General features: G+C 43.0%; 1 protein-coding gene across 1 annotated transcript in view; it reads left to right on the top strand.

The window, feature by feature from the left end:
• MYO3A (myosin IIIA) overlaps nt 1-18858 on the top strand; it is a 210841-nt gene extending 191983 nt beyond the window's left edge. Inside the window, exons 32-34 of the mRNA XM_088457809.1 lie at nt 2443-2483; nt 10533-10664; nt 16642-18858. Coding sequence (XP_088313935.1) covers nt 2443-2483; nt 10533-10664; nt 16642-16756 — 288 coding nt within the window. The 3' untranslated portion in view covers nt 16757-18858. The remainder of the gene's footprint in view (nt 1-2442; nt 2484-10532; nt 10665-16641) is intronic.
• Nucleotides 18859-19100: the final 242 nt, after the last annotated feature.

Below are 19100 nucleotides of genomic sequence, written 5' to 3' on the forward strand. Positions count from 1 at the left end.
AAGCCGGCTAACGTCCGCCGGCTAACGTCCGCCGGCTTCCCGACTGCATACCTCGCAGGGAATGGGTAGGATTCCCGTCAGTGGCAGCCCGACATGAGCAGAGTTCGAAGCAGCGGAAGCCCGACAGCGCTGGAAATCCCGATCGTGGATAGGTGAGTATCTATTAACCTAACCTAACCCCCCTAAACCTAACCCTCCTTAGGGGTGCCTAACCCTAACTTCCCCCCCAAGTGCCTAACCCTAATCCCCCATCTAAGTGCCTAACCCTAACCACCCCCTTCCCCGCTGCCTAAACCTAAGTCACCCGGGGTGGTGCCTAACCCTAAGTCCCCCCCGGGGGTGCCTAACCCTAACCCTCCCTCCCCCATGCCTAACCCTAACCCTCCCAGGGGGGTGCCTAACCCTAAGTCCCCCCTGGGAGCCCTAAACCTAACCCTCCCCCCCGTGGCTGTCCGCTTGCGGCTCCCGGCATCACTTCGATTGGGATGCAGGGCGCCGGCCTCCCGGCGTCGGGGAAATGCGGGTGTCTACATCTAGATGCCCGGCATTTCACCCTTGCCGGGAAATGACAGTCGGGAAGCCGGCTGCCGGTATTTAGGCAGTCGGCTTCCCAATTGCATACCCCTCGCAGACCAATAAAAATATGCTTCCTATTGGCTATTGGTTTCACACTGTCATGTAAAAGAATTGCTAATTAGCCTATACAGAACATTATAGTAAAACAGTGGCCTTATCCTTTAAGTTTACAAAATAATCCCACTTCAGCAAACCTTTTGCAGGTTTGGGTGAGTCTAAGCTCTCATAGCAGACAAAATTCATTAAGTTTGTAATCATACTGAATTATTTTGCTTATAAATATCAGTGTTATAAATGTAATCACTAAAGTTATCATACTAGAACAGCATATAAAGCTAAGAGTATATATGTGCTGAAACTACAGATGTGCGGGTTCGGTTCCCAGAGAACCGATAACAATTGAATTTAGAGGTTCTGAGTCAAACCGAGTCCGAGTTAAGAATCACTTTGGGGTACCAAAGCAAACAGAATTCCGGTTCGGGGCTACCAGCAGTTCGGAACTCGGATTTTAAAACTGAGGTTTTGGATTGTATGCTAACAGGTCAAAATTATGTCACAGCCCAAAAGATCCAAAACCAAAACACGTGAGGGTAGTTTTGCAAAACCAAAATACGAAGATGAATCTGGATCCAAAGCCAATACCAAAATATGGGCATCGGCTCACATCTCTAGCTGAAATCCATATCATCCAATCCAGTGGTCAAAGTGGGGTGGTATACGGCGGTATGACATACCGCCACTTACCAGCCCCACTTCATTTTAGCTGCAGAAAAGAATGCACCAGCGCTGGGATGCAGTATGGCATCCCAGCGCTGGAACAGCGGCGGAAATGTGTAGAGATGTGTCCCGCAGGGGACACATCTCGATCGGCGGCAGCGGACATGCTGGCATGTAGCCGGGACAAGGTATCCGGTCCCGGCTACAGTCAGCACACACTGGCCGCCAGCCAATCGCAAGGTTCGCGGCCGCAAGCCAATCACGGGGCTCGCAGCCGCCAGCCAATCACAGGGCTCGCGGCAGCCAGCCAATTACAGGGCTCGCAGCCGCCAGCCAATGAGAAGCTGCCAAGTGGCAGCTTCTCATTGGCTCGCACAACTGTACCAGCAATGTGGGACCTGGTGCTCCTGAGTCCTTTCAGCTCCGTTCCAGCAGCGCACTGAGCGCAGGACAGAGGTAACTAGTGAGAGGGAATAGAGAGAGGGGACGATGTGAGAGGGAATAGAGAGAGGGGCAGACAGAGGGAGGCAGGCAGTTAGTATTGTAGGGGGTGACAGAGAGGGAATTAGTGAGAAGGGCAGGGTGTGAGAGAGGGGAGCAGGCAGGGAGAGTGGGGGGGTGAGACATACAATGGGGTGATATGAAAGCAGGGGCCCAAGGGGAGGGGGGGGGAAGAGATTCATTCGCCATAACCCCACCTCTAAATTCCCACTTCGAGCACTGATCCAATCAAAACTCATAGCTTATAAACTATAAGCAAACGTATTGTAGGTTGTTATAGTAACAAAACAGTTGTGCGCATAATAATACTTTATTAAATAAGTCCAAGGGCTCAATCCAATTAGGTGCGAGTAATGTGCTACTGTAAGCTGCATTTACGTTACCACCAGACTTGTGGATTTTTGTTCGCAGCCCCATAGGACTGCAAGCAAAATGTGCGAGTCCTGTGTGACACCGTGCCGTCAGTTGGGGTGAATTGCGGTGCCGTTGCCGATATTTCTATACCGTTGCAAGGACTACTCGTCCCCTTTGCTGCTAAGTGAAATGAGCACCAAATGTCTCATCTCTTTGAGTATTTGAAACGTGAAAGTAACATCTGCGATGACACTATGATTTACTCATAGAGATTCTCATTTCTTGTTTTCGCAGTTGCCATACAAAGATGAAAAACGCAAACCAAGAAAAGAAAGGTGAGTTATTTATATCTTACTAATCCTGAATGGAATCTTCTTTTCGCATTTGTCAATTACCTGTAAATAATTATCATAAACTGGCATTGTATAATTACACATGTTAGCATTAAATTCATGTACAGTATACATTATCCCAGGTTGCTGAAAAATATAGAGCTTTGTTGGAAAGATTTTTCGCATGGTTGGGTTTTGTCAAAGAGTACACATGTTTACAGAGTTTGGAATTAACTGGTGCTTAATTGTTTTATTAAGAATACAGATTTTCATAGACACATGTAAGTATCAGTTTATTTATTTTGTTCTACATTTTATTTGAGCTACTGTTGCTGGTGGTTAATTTATTATTATTTTTTAATATTAACAAAAATATGATTAAAACAGAAATTATTCAAATATATTGAATATACATTGTCAAAGGAACATAATGATATAGCAGTTACGCTTTGTGTAGACCATATATATTGGTCCATAAAAATGTAAGCTAAAAGCTCCTCTCGAGTTGAATCAATAAATACTCAATAATGTTACAGTAGTTGTAACGTGTACTGTGGTAGACTGTCTTAAAATGATTGATCTGTGTACAAATATTACTTTAAAAGGGTTGGTCTTCACCCAGCCAATTACAGCATCAGGTGTGGTTCCAATCCAATGATGATGTCATGTTTTTGTACGTGAGGGTATTATATGATTATTATACTATATGAAATCAAGCATTGCCCTCTTTGGCCAGGATTGTCATCTGGGTCAGTTGGCGGCCTAGGGGTGAGCGGTTTCGGTTCTACTCGGTTCCGTTCGGTTTTAAAAACCGAATCTTATTGGCTATCCAAAACTCGTGACAGCTGATAGCCAATAAGATTCGGTTTTTAAATCCGAACGGAACCGAGTAGAACTGAATCCGCTAACCCCACTTTATTCATGCAGAAACTGGTAAATTATTGGAGGCCAATCCATTTAATAAGTCGACAGGTTAAAGTCTTGCTATAATCCAATATTTTTTTTTTATCTCAATAAACATAGCTCTGCCCACTTTCAGAGATACATAGGGGAATTCAATATGGGAGCGAAAACATCGTTTTTGCGATGTTTTCGCACCTATGACGTCATTATCGCAGGTTTTCCTTTTACACAGGTTCACAGGTTCGAAAAGTCTTTGAAAAAAAACGGGGATAACTTTTCACCACTGAATAGGTGGCGAAAAAAAGTGCAGAATTGGGGTTTAGGGGTGCAGGCTTAAAAAAAATTGCCTGCACCCCTGGGAATGACATTTAAAATATAACTGTGTCAAAAAATGTAAAAAAAAAAATAGGGACACCCCAAAAAATTATTTTAAAAATTGGGGTGAAAAAAAAATAAAAAAAAAGTGGAAAAAATTGTTTAACAATAGGGAAATAGGTTCGGGGCTATTCTGCAAGTATGCGGCAGGTGTTTTCTAGAATAGGCTATTAGCAGCAGGTGCACAAATGCAGAATTTTTAAAAACTTACTTTAGGGACATAAAAATATGCTAGTACCCATTTTCATGTACCCCAAATTTGATGGGACCACTTAAAAAAACGAAAAAAATCACCTAAGTGCTCTTCTGCAACACTTCTTCAATGTCGGGAAAAAAACACCTGCTGCGGCTATTTAAATCCCCGACTTTCATTTACAGGCTAAAACGGTGGTACCCATAGTGATCCCCCATGTTTTTACAACTTTAGAGGGTCCTACAATTTTTTTAAGGAAAATTTTCGTAAATTTACGCAAATCCCACTTCGCCAGGTCCCGTTTTCGTTAGTTTCATATTGAATACGGGGATAAGCGGGCGAGCGCCCGATACTTCATCCCAGGTAAAAGCTCCGATATGAAACGTAAACTTCGACAGCGAAGTTTACGTTTCATATTGAATTCCCCTCACAGTATCATAGAATTGTAACACTGATAGGTACAGCAAGTATTAATATTAGCTTTTATCTACAAAGCTCTAGCATAGTACACAGTGCTGTATTTTGAAAGTTGCATTTAGCCTACATATTCCATTCATTGATACCAAACAGAAAGTACATACGGTTCTGCCCAAAACAATATAAAATGTGAGGGGAACATGTGACACATATGGTAGAGGTTGCTGCTGGTGGGGATTGCTTGTGTGACTATTGTAAGGCTGCAGCATTATCACCCACCAGTCATAAATTAGTCATCAGTGAGTGCTATTATAGTGCAGCTAGTGGTGGTGTAGCATGCTTGTAATGAAGAAAGACAACGGAAGATATAGACAGCAAACATAAACCAGTCACTGTCAGCACACAGTATATTGCTCATTTATCGCCATAGAAAACATTTGAGCCCTCTTAAAGATTGATGATATAGTTTATATAATATTTCTCTATGGATATAGTATATGACAGCACTATGGGGTTTATATATTGCAATACCTGCATTAAGTGCAATATTAATTTTAACTGTTCTCCAAAGTGTAGATTCTAGGTGGCAGTAACTGCTATCCCCCCATGAGTTAGTTCCTTGGCAGCTGTGATGGTTATGCCAGTTTTGAGTTCAGGGGTTGCCGGTAGTTGAACTGTAAATGTTCTTCCCTCCTTCCGTGCCACACACCCCCCCTCTGTCTGATACCACCCCCATATTGCTGCTGCTCAACCCTCCTGCAGTGCTGTAGCTGCTCAACCTGCTTACCCCTCCGCTCTGACTCCACCTCCATCGGGTAACCCCCTCCCATTCCACCCGCACCCACTCCCATACTTAGCCTATTGCCAGCAGCCAGTCATCCTCTCCTAGGTCTGTCTCCAGTCATCCTCTCCTAGGTCTGTCTCCAGTCATCCTCTCCTAGGTCTGTCTCCAGTCATCCTCTCCTAGGTCTGTCTCCAGTCATCCTCTCCTAGGTCTGTCTCCAGTCATCCTCTCCTAGGTCTGTCTCCATCACAGTGGGAGCCATTGCAGCACAAGCCCCAGCTGCCACTTGAGAAGACTGGACAGATTTTGTAATCCATGTTCCAATCTATATGTAAGAAATAAAATTAAAAAATTTTGTATGAGTATAATTAAAAAAAGGAATCGTCAATATCAAAAACTAATATCCATTCTCCATTGTATATAAAGTTCAATTCTGAAGTAAGTTACCAAAGAGAGCAGTCACAATTTGAATTGAACTGAAGGAATGATATCTGGGCCTGCTTGCCCCAGGGAAGAATAACTATAACTGATCCTACTGTGTTCACTGTGTATTGCACAAGAGTAAAGTTGTGGCACCCAGGCATACTGTAGGTAGACGGAAAATGTGACACGCTATCATTATTTCACTCTTTAATGCATGGGGGGGGGGGACTCTAAAAGCAGGTCAGCCAGCAGTTTGAAGTGTCACAAACTGTGTTATGAAATTGAACTTACTTATTGTACAGGGTGGTCCAAAAGTCTCTAAACATAGAGAAAATTCCATACAGTGGGAACATGAACACAACTTTACACTCATCAGTTGATGTACGTGGGCGACCAATCTCTCAGTTGGTCTGTAACATTTTCAGTCTTCTTGAACTTCTCAATAAGTTTGGCAAAAGTGTTGAGTATGATGTTCTTGCCATGTTTCCTGTTCATGCTTCCTGATCTGGCCATCAGAATAAGTTCTATACATTTTTCTTTCGAAGAAGGCATTCTTAAAGGGAATCTGTGTTTTACGAATAAAATATGTTGTGAATAAAATTACATTTTGTTCAAAAAAGTTTTATTTTTTCCCTATGTATGGAGACTTTTGGATCACTCTGTACTATACACTAGTATTGAGGCATTCAAAGTATAGAAATAATGTGCTTGTTTTAGCATGATTCTGTGTGGGTTTGCACATGGCTTAATTAGATAATAACAATTTTCTCAGTTTAATGCTTTACAGTTTGCACAAATCAAAATCAGGACACTATACTGTATTAAACACCCCATGGAGTGAGCTGTTCCAAGAGCTTATCTATTCAGCGCTATTATTATTTATTACCAGTTATTTATATAATAAGGTAGGGAAGAATTCCTGCACTCACCACCAATCCAATATGTTAAATAGTGCACAGCTGGGGTGCTCCTCTTGGACATCTCTATCCATGAACATAGAAAATCAATACCACACATGCAAGTAGGTATATAAGGGCACTCACCACATGTTCAAATCCAACAGCGTATTTATTAATGCAGTTAGGTGGAAAAATAGGTTGCAGGTAAAGTCACCAACGTTTCGGTCTACATAGAGACCATTATCAAGGCAATGCAATCCAATAGTCAGCAAAGGCAACCGGTTTCACAAAGGAACTAATAGCAACAAACGTCCATACAGCCGTCCAGTAGATACAAAGTGCAGTCTCCCAGGGCCCCCGCTAAATACACCCACCAATTAACATCTTTGCTTATCAAGCTCACATCATATGTCTGCCACTCACCTCAGCATCCGGTACACCTGGTGGTGTATACTCACATGTGAAACCAGCACGCGCGCGTCACGGCAGCACCACTCCTGGCGCGACCACAGCGCCGCATGTATCCGTCCAACCATCGCACACCCTGATGACGCACCATTCCTGGTAGGTCACGTGGTCAGCGCGTGTGATCAGTACACATTACCCGGCTACACACGCCCAACCCATGGAATCCACGGTGGAGCGCATGCGCGGCCTGGGGGGAAGTTACTATGGCAACCAACCAAGCGTAAACACACTGAGAGAAAACTGATCGGCAACAATGCTCATGTGTATCTAAGGGCTGCAAACTCAGTGGAGGACCCTGGGTACCACATATAGGACAAACAATACATTATATTGCATCAGCAAACTAGGTGCTGAATATTTTTGAACATATTATACTTAGAAAATATTATATAAAGCAGTTAACAACAAAAAAACATTGTCACTTGTAAATACAAATAGGTTTAAGGAAATTAAACCAATAACAATAAGACTCATAAGCAGAAAATAAAAAAATAAAAAAGAGGAAGATTATTTAGGGAGAAATAGAAGACAAAAAAATAAAAAATAAATAAAAATATATACTGAGAAAGCATCACATCAAATCTACGTGAGAGCAGTCACAATTTGAATTGAACTGAAGGAATGATATCTGGGCCTGCTTGCCCCATGGAAGAATAACTATAACTGATCCTACTGTGTTCACTGTGTATTGCACAAGAGTAAAGTTGTGGCACCCAGGCATAGGTAGACGGAAAATGTGACACACTATCATTATTTCACTCTTTAATGCATGGGGGGGGGGACTCTAGAAGCAGGTCAGACAGCAGTTTGAAGTGTCACAAACTGTGTTATGAAATTGAACTTACTTATTGTACAGGGTGGTCCAAAAGTCTCTAAACATAGAGAAAATTCCATACAGTGGGAACATGAACACAACTTTACACTCATCAGTTGATGTACGTGGGCGACCAATCTCTCAGTTGGTCTGTAACACTTCCAGTCTTCTTGAACTTCTCAATAAGATTGGCAAAAGTGTTGAGTGTGATGTTCTTGCCATGTTTCCTGTTCATGCTTCCTGATCTGGCCATCAGAATAAGTTCTATACATTTTTCTTTCAAAGAAGGCATTCTTAAAGGGTATCTGTGTTTTACGAATAAAGGGTCTGATTCAGAGCCGTTCGCTATTTGCGGTCGTTCATTCAAAAACAAGGGGTGGCTATTCAAATGATCCGTTCGCAAATTGCAGTCTGTTCACACCTCTAAGTCTGAACGACCGAGCAAAACATACGCTTGTTTATTTGAAAAAAACGCCCCCTGGCCGCTCGCACCATACGTCATGTCCGCTATTTATTAGATTAATCGAGTACATCGTACAGCGTATGAACTGCTCGCTATTCTTGTGGTTGGTTTTTTCAACCGCTATTTTGCGAGCAGTTCTGAGTTAAAAAAAACCAAGTGACGTGGTCAATGACGCTGCTGTATTAATTATGCACTCCCTTAAAACGCCCGTTTTGACCTTTAAGCACGCCTGCGTTCGAAATCCACTCCCCCGTTTTCAAGCACCTTCCCCTGTTACCACCCACATACGCCTCATTCTGTCACTCAAAATAGCAGGCACTCGCTATATAGCGTACAAACAATTTTCGGCTGCACTGACTGGTTCGCGCATGCGTACTAAAAACCGTACGCATGCGCAGATGTGCAAACATCGCTCGGAACGAGCGTACTGCCGCTAGCGAGCGGCTCTGAATGAGGGCCAAAATATGTTGTGAATAAAATTACATTTTGTTCAAAAAGTTTTATTTTTTCCCTATGTATGGAGACTTTTGGATCACTCTGTACTATACACTAGTATTGAGGCATTCAAAGTATAGAAATAATGTGCTTGTTTTAGCATAATTCTGTATGGTTTTGCACATGGCTTAATTAGATAATAACAATTTTCTCAGTTTGATGCTTTACAGTTTGCACAAATCAAAATCAGGACACTATACTGTATTGAACACCCCATGGAGTGATCTCTTCCAAGAGCTTATCTATTCAGCGCTATTATTATTTATTACCAGTTATTTATATAGCACACAAATATTCCTCAACGCTTTACAGAGAATATTTGTCCATTCACATCAGTCTCTGCCCCAGTGGAGTTTGCACTCTATGCCCCTCATTCAGAGGCGGTCGGAGGATGCAAGCGGTCGCTCAGAAACTGGGCGGCCGCTTGCATCCTGACCGGCCGCCTCTGTTTCGGTCTTTAGGCTGTGGGTTTACACTCACAGCTCTAACGACCTCTAGGGTGATGGTCACGATGGTCATAGACCATCGCGACCATCGGGGCTTACGACGAGACCCTAGGGTAGGGTCTCACTTGTCGTAAGCCCCGGAGAGCTTCTGGCTCTGTCAGAGCCGGAAGCTCTCCACTGACATCACTAGTGAGGTCAGTGGGGCCTCCCCCAAACGGCAGGTGTTCCCATGGGAACGCCTCCGTTTGGGCTGCCACCCCCCGGCCCGCCTTCCAAATGGGGCGAGCTGTCAATCAACATCGACAGCTCGCCCCCTTTGGAAAGAGACCCGCTACGACCGGCACTGTCGGTCGTAGCGGGTCTCACGCATGCACACGAAGGAACCGGCTCCCTCTTCGGATGCGCACTGGACAAACATCGAGGCGGCCATGCGGTCGTAGACCATACGGCCGCCTCTGAATGAAGCCCTATATACCCACCACATGCTCACACACATACACACTAGGGTTCATTTTTTTGTTGGGAGCCAATTAACTTATCAGTATATTTCTGGAGTATAGGAGGAATGGAGGAAAGTACTTGGAGGAAACCCACACAAGCACAGGGAGAATATAAAAACTCCACACAGTTAGGGTCATAGTGGGAGTCAAACCCTAGACCTCAGTGTTGTGGGGCAGTAATACTGTTGAATTAGATTGGACAGATTCATTATTCCAACATGTTGAACTCACAAGATGAATTAACTGTTAATAGCTCCCAACTTCAGTTATCAGGGGGTACGTGATAACTGTACCTTTATTGCATGGAGTGGAAACAATGGACAACCTCTATTAGGCATGGGTACAAAAATTAGCAGGCAGGATTTTGATGTGATGTTGTTATGTTTGTCAGTATGGCATTGCCTTCCAGTCTGTAATCCTGTATGATGGTTGTCTAGAGCATTTGCATGTGGCCACTTCTTAGAGCAAAGGGGAGCCTGCAGCTATATATGTGCAAGATGGACCAAAGGAAAATAGAAGCATAGAAATATATATTGCACGTCTGAGATTTTGTAGTTTCATGAATGACCTTAATTGGTCCAATAATAGGCTATACCAGATCCATACTTTAAGTTTTGTCTGACTTAAATATTTAGCAAAAATGTGAAATTGGAATTAGAAATTGATGTGGTCTATTTTCAATGTAAATCCTATGTTTCCTTTTATTTATCAGCACAGATTTCATATGTTGTTTTTGCTGTTCTACCCTAAAACACTATAGACACCACATCACTCCTAATTGTTAATCCACATGTTTGGTTACCCTCACGTGTTTAGATTTATTCTAGAACTCTCAATAAAATAGACAAAGGCAATTTTCTGTTTTTTCACAGTCCAGGCAAAGTATTGGAATCAGAAGATTATTATAAAGAAATTTATTCCAACCATTCAGTGTCAATAAATAATCCCAAAACACATGATGGTTTTTCTGCTATGGAATTTGCAATCATAACCCCAACTAAGAGGTAATTAATGCTTTTTTGTTAAAGCAAAATGACTCTGGTCACACAAATGAGTGCTGTTTATCATACATTCTAGCCACTTAGAAGAGATTAGTACTATGTTAGTGTACTAGTGAGAATGTATGAATACAAATGCTGACTGCAGATAGCATTGCGTTGTTTGGCGTTGTTGGGCTTTTCCTAGGTTGGTAACTTGGTACTAGCAGTGCGGTGATGCTGATAAACTGGTAACTGTGGGGAACCGAAAACGTTTTGGAGTTCAATTATTTTAAAAACTGTATTATTTGGTTGAATTCATTTATAATTATCATCCTAATCCTCATTTTTCGTTTCTGTATCCAACTGTTCATTAAATATCTTCAATTGAATTAATCTTTATGATAACCTCATTAACATCACCCCAAAGCTTACAAATAATTACAGGTATTTTTCATTTTCTATATTTTTCTATGTGAGTGGCTTTCCATCCTTTGCAGAGGGCGCAATTTCAAGATTTGTACTTGTGCCATGACCTGTTGCTACTATAACTTTAGAAAATTAAGTTCTTATGAATGAACCAGAACCGGATTCACAACCTGAATGTCTCTAGGTCAGATAATTGGGAACCAGTATGAATGAATGCCGGCTGCAAGGCCGGAGGTTCAAATCCCGAATCTGGCAGACCGGCAGCAATGGAAATCCCAACAGGAGAGTTAGGTAAGTATAACTAACCCTAAGCCCCCCCTCTAACCCTAACCCTCCCTTAGGGGTGCCTAACCCTAACCTCCCCCCCTGTGCCTAACCCTAATCCCCCCTCTAAGTGCCTAAACGTAACCCCCCCTTTCCCCTAGCCTAAACCTAAGTCCCCCGGGGGGGTGCCTAACCCTAACCTCCCCCCCGGGGCTGCCTAACCCTAAGCCCCCCTTCCCCTAGCCTAACCCTAACCTTCCTGGGGAGGTGCCTAACCCTAAGTTCCCCCGGGAGCCCCAAACCTAACCCTCCTCCCCCGCTGCTGCCCATGCCTGCCGCTCGGCTTACCTTCGATCAGTATGCCAGGCATCAGGCTCCCGGCATAGGTATAATGACAGGCATCAGGATTTTGATGCCTGTCATTAGTACCCTGCCGGGATTTGACAGTCGGGGAGCCGGAAGTCGGCATTTCGACCGTCGGCTTCCTGAATGCATCCCAATAATTGTAGAATTCCAAACTAAGCTGAAATAACAGGAATTTGACATGAAGTATAAATTTCAAAAGCAGAGCGAGATAACATGCAGAATGCGTGGGATAGTGACGTGTTAGTGCTACAGTAAGAATAAGTGAGCAAATCCTTTCAGCCTGAGAGATGGTCATATCATCAGCTGGATTAACCATCAAGTAACCAAGGCTCCTGCCTAGAGCCCAGTGGGCACTGAGGGCCTGGATTGCACTAACTCATTTGTATGCGTGCGTGTGTTTTTTAGCAGAGAGGTGAGGAGTTTCCAAACCAGTATCTTCCTTAGCGTTCCATGGGCTCTTAATCATGGTTGACCATAAGGTGCCTATAGCCATGGACTAGATGTGCCTAATTATTAGTCTGGTGCTGCTGAAATTATAATAAAGGAAAATGGCTGAATATCTGGACTGCACAGTTTCCTGTATACAAAATAGCTGCTTATAACAATGACAATCTATACTGTACATACAATTATGTTTTTTGACATACTATTTACCAGGATAATAGTTGAAGATTAATAAGAAAGTACATTGTGAATGTAAAAATAATTTCCTGTGGTATGTGGGCAAATTTACAAATGGATTCTAGATTGTCACCCCTACTTTCAGATAAGAACCCCCTTTAAATAAATATATTTGACTTTTTTCAGTTTCTTTCCATAAACCTACTTGTCCGACCTCCATTAGGCTGTGCCCAGACAGCATCGCTCTCAGTATGTGGCAATGCTCCCTTTCAGCTGTGTTTCAGAACTTTCTGAATGCAGCTCTTATTGTACTTAGATGCTGTAAGGAGACCCACAGAACAGAGAACCTGATTCAGCAAGGAACGCACGGTTGCAGATGCACGCAATCAGCCGATGTTCGCGGTCTGCGCATGCATATGGGTCACAGTGCGCGTGCCCGAACCGCTAACTGCATCCGCAAAAGCGAGCACAGTGAATACGCAGACCAAGGGAAAAGTGATTGACAGAAAGTGCCGTTTGTGGATGGATACAGGGAGTGGTCGGCCGAACGCAGGCGTGCCAGTGCGTGCACACCCCGTTACAGGGGCATGCATAAATTAGCCACTGAGATGTCGGATGCAGCCTGGCGTCCCTCTGCACGTCTCTTAACTTCTGCGGCAGGGTCAGGTCAACCTTTAGTCTGCGTGCGGCAGCGATGCTACTCAATGTTCCCGATGTCTTCTCAGCCTTGCGCATCAGTACGGACTTTAGCGGAAGGGTAAAGGGGGCAACATTATGTAGTGCTGGGCGACTGCATCTTTGTGCTGCAATTGCTATGCATATGCAATCATTAGTATATTCTAGCAGAGGCCGGTTGCGTCTGCATCCGTGAGTTCCTAGCTGAATCAGGCCCAAAGTACCAAGCAGTAACCACAAAAAAGTACTGTCAATACTTGTTACAGCATTCCGTGGCTATGTCTCCATTGATGACAGTAAATTCAATTGTACTCATGCCACAGATGGAGAAAAAGGCTGTCCGAATATAGGGCCTGATTCACACACAGCGCTCGCAAGCAGGTCGATGTTCCCTGACTGCGCATGCGCCGCCTCCGGCGTGCACACGCGAGACCCATACTGTGATGGCAGCTCCATTGCAACAGGTCTCGCTACAAGACGGGGCGGCTGTCAATGTTGATTGACAGCTCGCCCCATTTTGTAGGCGGGGAGGGGGGGTGGCTGCACAAACGCAGGCGTTCCCTTAGGAACGCCTGGCATTTGTGGGTGGTCCTACTGACATCACTCGTGATGTCAGTAGTGGACTTCTTGCTCTATTAGACAGGTCCTCCTCGCAAGCCCAATGGTCGCGATAATCGCGACCATCACCAGGCCACTCGTAAAAGCTGTGGGTGGTCACCCACAGCTTAGCAAGCGGCTTGGAGGCCAAAAAAAAATTTAAAACCCCGCCCTGATTCAGAGCGAGCGGTCGCAAACAGCGAGCTCCTCTGAATCAGGCCCATAGTCTTATACTATTAGTTAACTCAAGAAGCTCAAGATGACAAATAGTAATTCAATTGTCATATTTGTGCTGTTCATAATCTGATTAATAAGCACTTTTTTTGTAATGTATAGTGCACACTATTGGCCTCTGCATTACTTTTTAAAAACCACAATAGTCAGTGAAAATTTAAGAGATAAAGTTACTTTTAACGTCATGTTTCACTTATCAGTTCAACTTAAAAAACAAAATGATGAGTGAAACATAATTAAGTGAATAATATAATCACATGCCACTTTTCACATCCATACTTCGAGTATTTATTTTTTGGGGGAAATATTTTTATTAAAGCAATAAGTGTTACATATGAATATTTTATTGGGACAAATTATGAGATTTGAAACTGCCAAATGATGATGGTTCATAGTAATTCTGACATTTGACTCTCTAAAATAATTTCCTAAAATGGACACTGTTCAAATATTTATGCTTGTGCAGTATGTATTCATTGTAACCACCCACACTACAGTGAGCCCACTGTAACTGAAAAACGTGTGTGTGCATACTTAAGCAGGCCACACATCTAAAGATTATCTGTCCAACCAGCCAACTAGTTGATTGGTTGGAATGAAAATCTGGTAACGTATGGGAGTAACTGATGATCAGCAATTTGCTCCTAAATGCCAGAAAACAGATGAAAATGGTCGTTCAGACAAGTTTGTTAAATGTTTGATCTAAATAATTTGTTCAAACAAAAGTTTTTGTCCATATTCCGGCGTTTGGGAGCAAATTGGTGATTGTCATTTGCTTTCATACCTTACCCAGATTTTCATTCCAACCAATTAACTAGTTGGCTGGTTGTACAGATAATTTTTAGATGTGTGACCAGCTTCAGAGTACCATACAATATTTCTCTGAATAATAAAACAAACACAAATGAACAATCTAATATTTGCATACATTAAATAGCATTTTTTTTCACATAACAAATCTAAATTTGGGGACTTTATAAATCTGATTATTCTTATATATTAATGAGTATCGTGAAATTCAGTACATTTTTGTCATTTTATTAACTGACTGTAAAATCATACTGATTTACCAAGAACAAAAAATTGTTTACTCTTTGTCAGTAGCTCTACAAGGCAAATACTACAGAGTAAGTACAGTATAAAAATAGCCAATTTGAGGCCACTTTGTTTTTTTTGTATTGTTAAATCTTCACAAATTGCTCTTTTGAAAATATTACGCTTTGATTTTTTTTTTGTATTATAAGCAATTTAAAACTCAGTAAAATTTAGGACTGAATTCAGTTAGCCATCTTAATTGAAAGGGTGATAAGTGATCGCCGGTTCATATCCAATTAGCCCCGTCTATATAGTGGATTATATCCCCATGAAATGTGCAATTACTGGGTGATAACTGCAAGTGAATGCACAGGTCCGTGAACTTATCACAGATCCTGTACATTTAAGCCCAGTAAGTGTTAATGTATGTGGTTAACAAGGTTATCGGGTGAATGCGGGAGGCTAATTGAATAGCCCTGAGCGTTAAACCCAAGGCTACCTCCCTTTATTACCTGTGGTAATTTACAGTGGGCAATTGAATTCCCCCTTTAAGCCTGGTACACATTACACTATGGACCTCATTCAGAGTCGGTCGAAGCGGCCGCATGGTCGTACGGAAAAAGGGGCCGGATATTCAAATGATTCCCTCGCAAGTTGCGTCCCTAAGTTCGGATCGGTAGTTGGCCGACCAAGGGGAGGAAGCGGTCGGAAGACAAAAAAATACACCCCCTTCTCGTACGCATTGCACGTCATCTCCGGGCATATAAGGATTAATCGAGACCATCGGGAACCATCGGCACTGGTCGTAGAGCTTAAGGTTGACCATACCCTCTCTTAAGCTCTACGATCATGTCAGTGTAAAAACCTCCCATGTCACATGTGCCATGACACTACTTTGTTAATTATGCACTCCCATAAACCTTATGCACTCCCATAAAACGCTGTTCGCATAATTAGGCACGCCTGCGTTCGGATTTCCACTCCCTCGTTTTCAAGCACCTTCCCCTGTTACCACCCACAAACGCCTCAATCTGTCACTCAAACTACCGACCTGGCTGTGTTCAAGGAGAGAGAAATTTCTGATCGTAGCGGCTAGTTTGCGCACGCGCATTGCGAACTTTACGCATGTGCAGTATAGCGAACATCGGTGGCGTACGACCGTGCGGCTGCTTCGACTGACTCTGAATGAGGTCCAATGTGTGTACTAGGCCGACCCATGATGCAACGATCGACATATTGTGCATTCGTTTGACACTGCAAGATCTGGTGAATGACTACATGATACTTTGTTCACCAGCTGCATCAACAATCATGGGGTCATTCATCAAATTGACAGGTTGACTCGATCTGGCGATGTGATGAACGACCCGCGGGAGCGTGCATGGTCGCTCATAGTAGGTATACACTTGCCGATGTGGCCAATATGTCGTCCCGATCCGCCAGGTCGGGCGACATATCGTCTGGTGTGTACCCACCATTAGTCTACTACAACAGTAGGTGTGCTTTCATACTTTTATAAATGCCATTAATGTATCACAAAAACAGATTACAGTTGCTGTACGCATGCCATTATAATAGCACTGCATACATATATTATAATTGGTATGTTATTTATCATGGAGTTAAAAACATGTCCGATATGGAAGTAATGGATTTTGTACATTGCCAACAATGTACAAGATCAGCAAAGAAGCTTTCGGAATTTTTTTAGCTTCCAAACCCACACGCAGTAAGCAGAAAGAGGTGGCTTGTGGATAACTAATGAGTGTCCCTTTTCCTCCAGATCTTCCACAGCAGATGAGCCACAGCAGACAAATCTAATGGAGGAGAACCCTTATGACTATAGGAAACTGCTTAGAAAAACATCTCAGCGTGACCGCCTTATGCATCATTTTTAACTTTGTTTATTACTATTTCGTTATTACTGTAATTATTTGAGTTGTTTCGGTATGTGATGCTTAATTGTAAGAAATGACAAGCAGCAACATATTAGATTAGTTTTAACTAATTTTAACTATAACTATGCAAAAATATGTTTATACAATGCATTATTTACAGAGACGTCCATGATTTTTGAACATATGTTTTTGTAAGTTTGATATTTTTTATGGATTGTGTTCTGTCCATTCATACCACTCTATCTATATTGTGCTTGCTATGTTTATCTTCTCCTTTGCAGTTGCCCTGGACAGCAGTGTGTAATGATAGAGTGCAGGCAGTTTTCAGATGTCAAAAGCAACATGTCCTGACTGTTATAGGAAGAGAGTAGAGAAAAGTTTCTTTCTGTATTTAACAAACAGCCATCTACACACACAGGACACAGGACCACAAAACTGTCAATAAAGGTTGACTTTCAAATATTACGGTTGGTGGGAAGTTCTTCAGTATGGATCTCATTTTTCAATGTCTACAATGGTGAGAGTTTACCTGCACTGGGAGTTTGTGTATATAATAAGGTTGTTGCTATCACCTCCACAATACTGGTTCTGGTTCCAACTACATCTTTGCCAATCATGCAACAAACGTGCGCACACATCACGCCATGCGATTACCCGCAGCAGCATACGCTACGGTTCGCTATGGAGCACACTGTGATAGCACCATTTAATACTATGGAGGTGTGAGTGTGAACGCAGTGCGTGCATTGGCTTGCTGGTGCATACCTTGCGCCATGTGTGCCACGATTTGCTGTGTACGCAGCAACAATGTAGCAGGACACATCTGTACTGCTGTAGCACAAAGGATTCTTAACAGGGACCACTTTGTCTATCAATACGTTAATAGTGAGTCAGGTTTGTCTAATGCTAGTGTAGTGCTATCATTTTGTGTTGTTTTTGGAAAGCTGGAGTAGGGACTCTGTGGGTGTGACCATCGCCATGTGCAGCACATGTCATTAGGGTGAGCAGCCTGATATACTCTGCACTGAGGGACGTATCTAGCACCACCTAGGGGCGTGCCTTTTCATGTCATCAATCCATCCTCTAATCACTATGCCCCACCCAAATTTTCCCCCATATCCATATTCGCCATTAATTACCCCAACTCCATCACCTTACTTACCTACAGTATGAGAATATTAGAGCATGAAGAGAACGGGAGAGCGCCACTGTTTGCATTGTTGGCCATGGAGTGACTTACATTGTCATCTCATGTGAATGACAGTAGCACAGAGATGGCATCTGCCATTAGGGTGAGTCAGGGCACACTCTGGGCCATACTTGCCAACTCTCCCTCATTGTCAGGGAGACTCCCTGAAATAGCAGCAATCCTGTCTCCCTGAAGAGTCTATCAATCTCCCTGATTGCACCTTATCTCAGTTATGAAGTTGTTATATTAAAAAGAAACATATATATACTTACATTCAAATGGAATCATTACTATAATTTCCCTGCATTGGTTATAAGGCACAATGATCCCTATTGCTACATGCATTATTTGAATAGTATCAGTGCGTTTTCATTAACAAATAGATCTTACTAACTACTTTTGGGATTGTTTACATTTGGATGTAAGTCACTTTTTGATACGCCTCTCAGATGTAGCAGTACACGCCCACTTTACCGCCGCGCTCATACTAGGTGTTGCTTTCACAATCTCCCTGAAATGCTTTTTCAAAAGTAGGCATGTATGACTCTGGGCCATATGTACACACTCTTATGGGTGGGACTGTAGCAGTGGGATAGTGAACTACATATATGTGTGGGTCAATTTCAAAATGTTCATAAACTTCTAGTCACAACCCTTCATATCAATGTGACTGTCTCACCTGACGTATTCTGCTGTCACCCCTGACAATGACTTACGCTCCTAACAGACTCCTCTTCTTTTCTAGATGCTGTTACACATTTCACACTAAAATACATATGTCCAGTAAAAACTCCGGGCTTGATTCAGAGCCGGACGCTCTAAAAGAGAGCTCGCTCTGAATCAGGGCGTTTTTTTATTTGTTTTGTGCGGCCTCCTGGCCACTCACATAGCTGTGGGTGACCACCCACAACTATTGCGCGCGGCCAGGTGATGGTCGCAATGGTCTCAACCATCGCGACCATCGGGGCTTGCGACGAGACCCTTGCGGTAGGGTCTCATTCCCGCAAGCCCTAGTGAGCTTCTGGCTCTTAATAGAGCCGGAAGCTCACCACTGACATCACTTGTGATGTCAGTGGGGCCGCCTCCAAAGGGCAGGCGTTCCGTTGCCTGCCTGCAAAATGGGGTGAGCTGTCGATCAACATCGACAGCCGCCCC

The sequence above is a fragment of the Taudactylus pleione genome, unplaced genomic scaffold (assembly GCF_031769625.1).
Source record: "Taudactylus pleione unplaced genomic scaffold, aTauple2 ptg000788l, whole genome shotgun sequence".
Classification (NCBI taxonomy): Eukaryota; Metazoa; Chordata; class Amphibia; order Anura; family Myobatrachidae; genus Taudactylus; species Taudactylus pleione.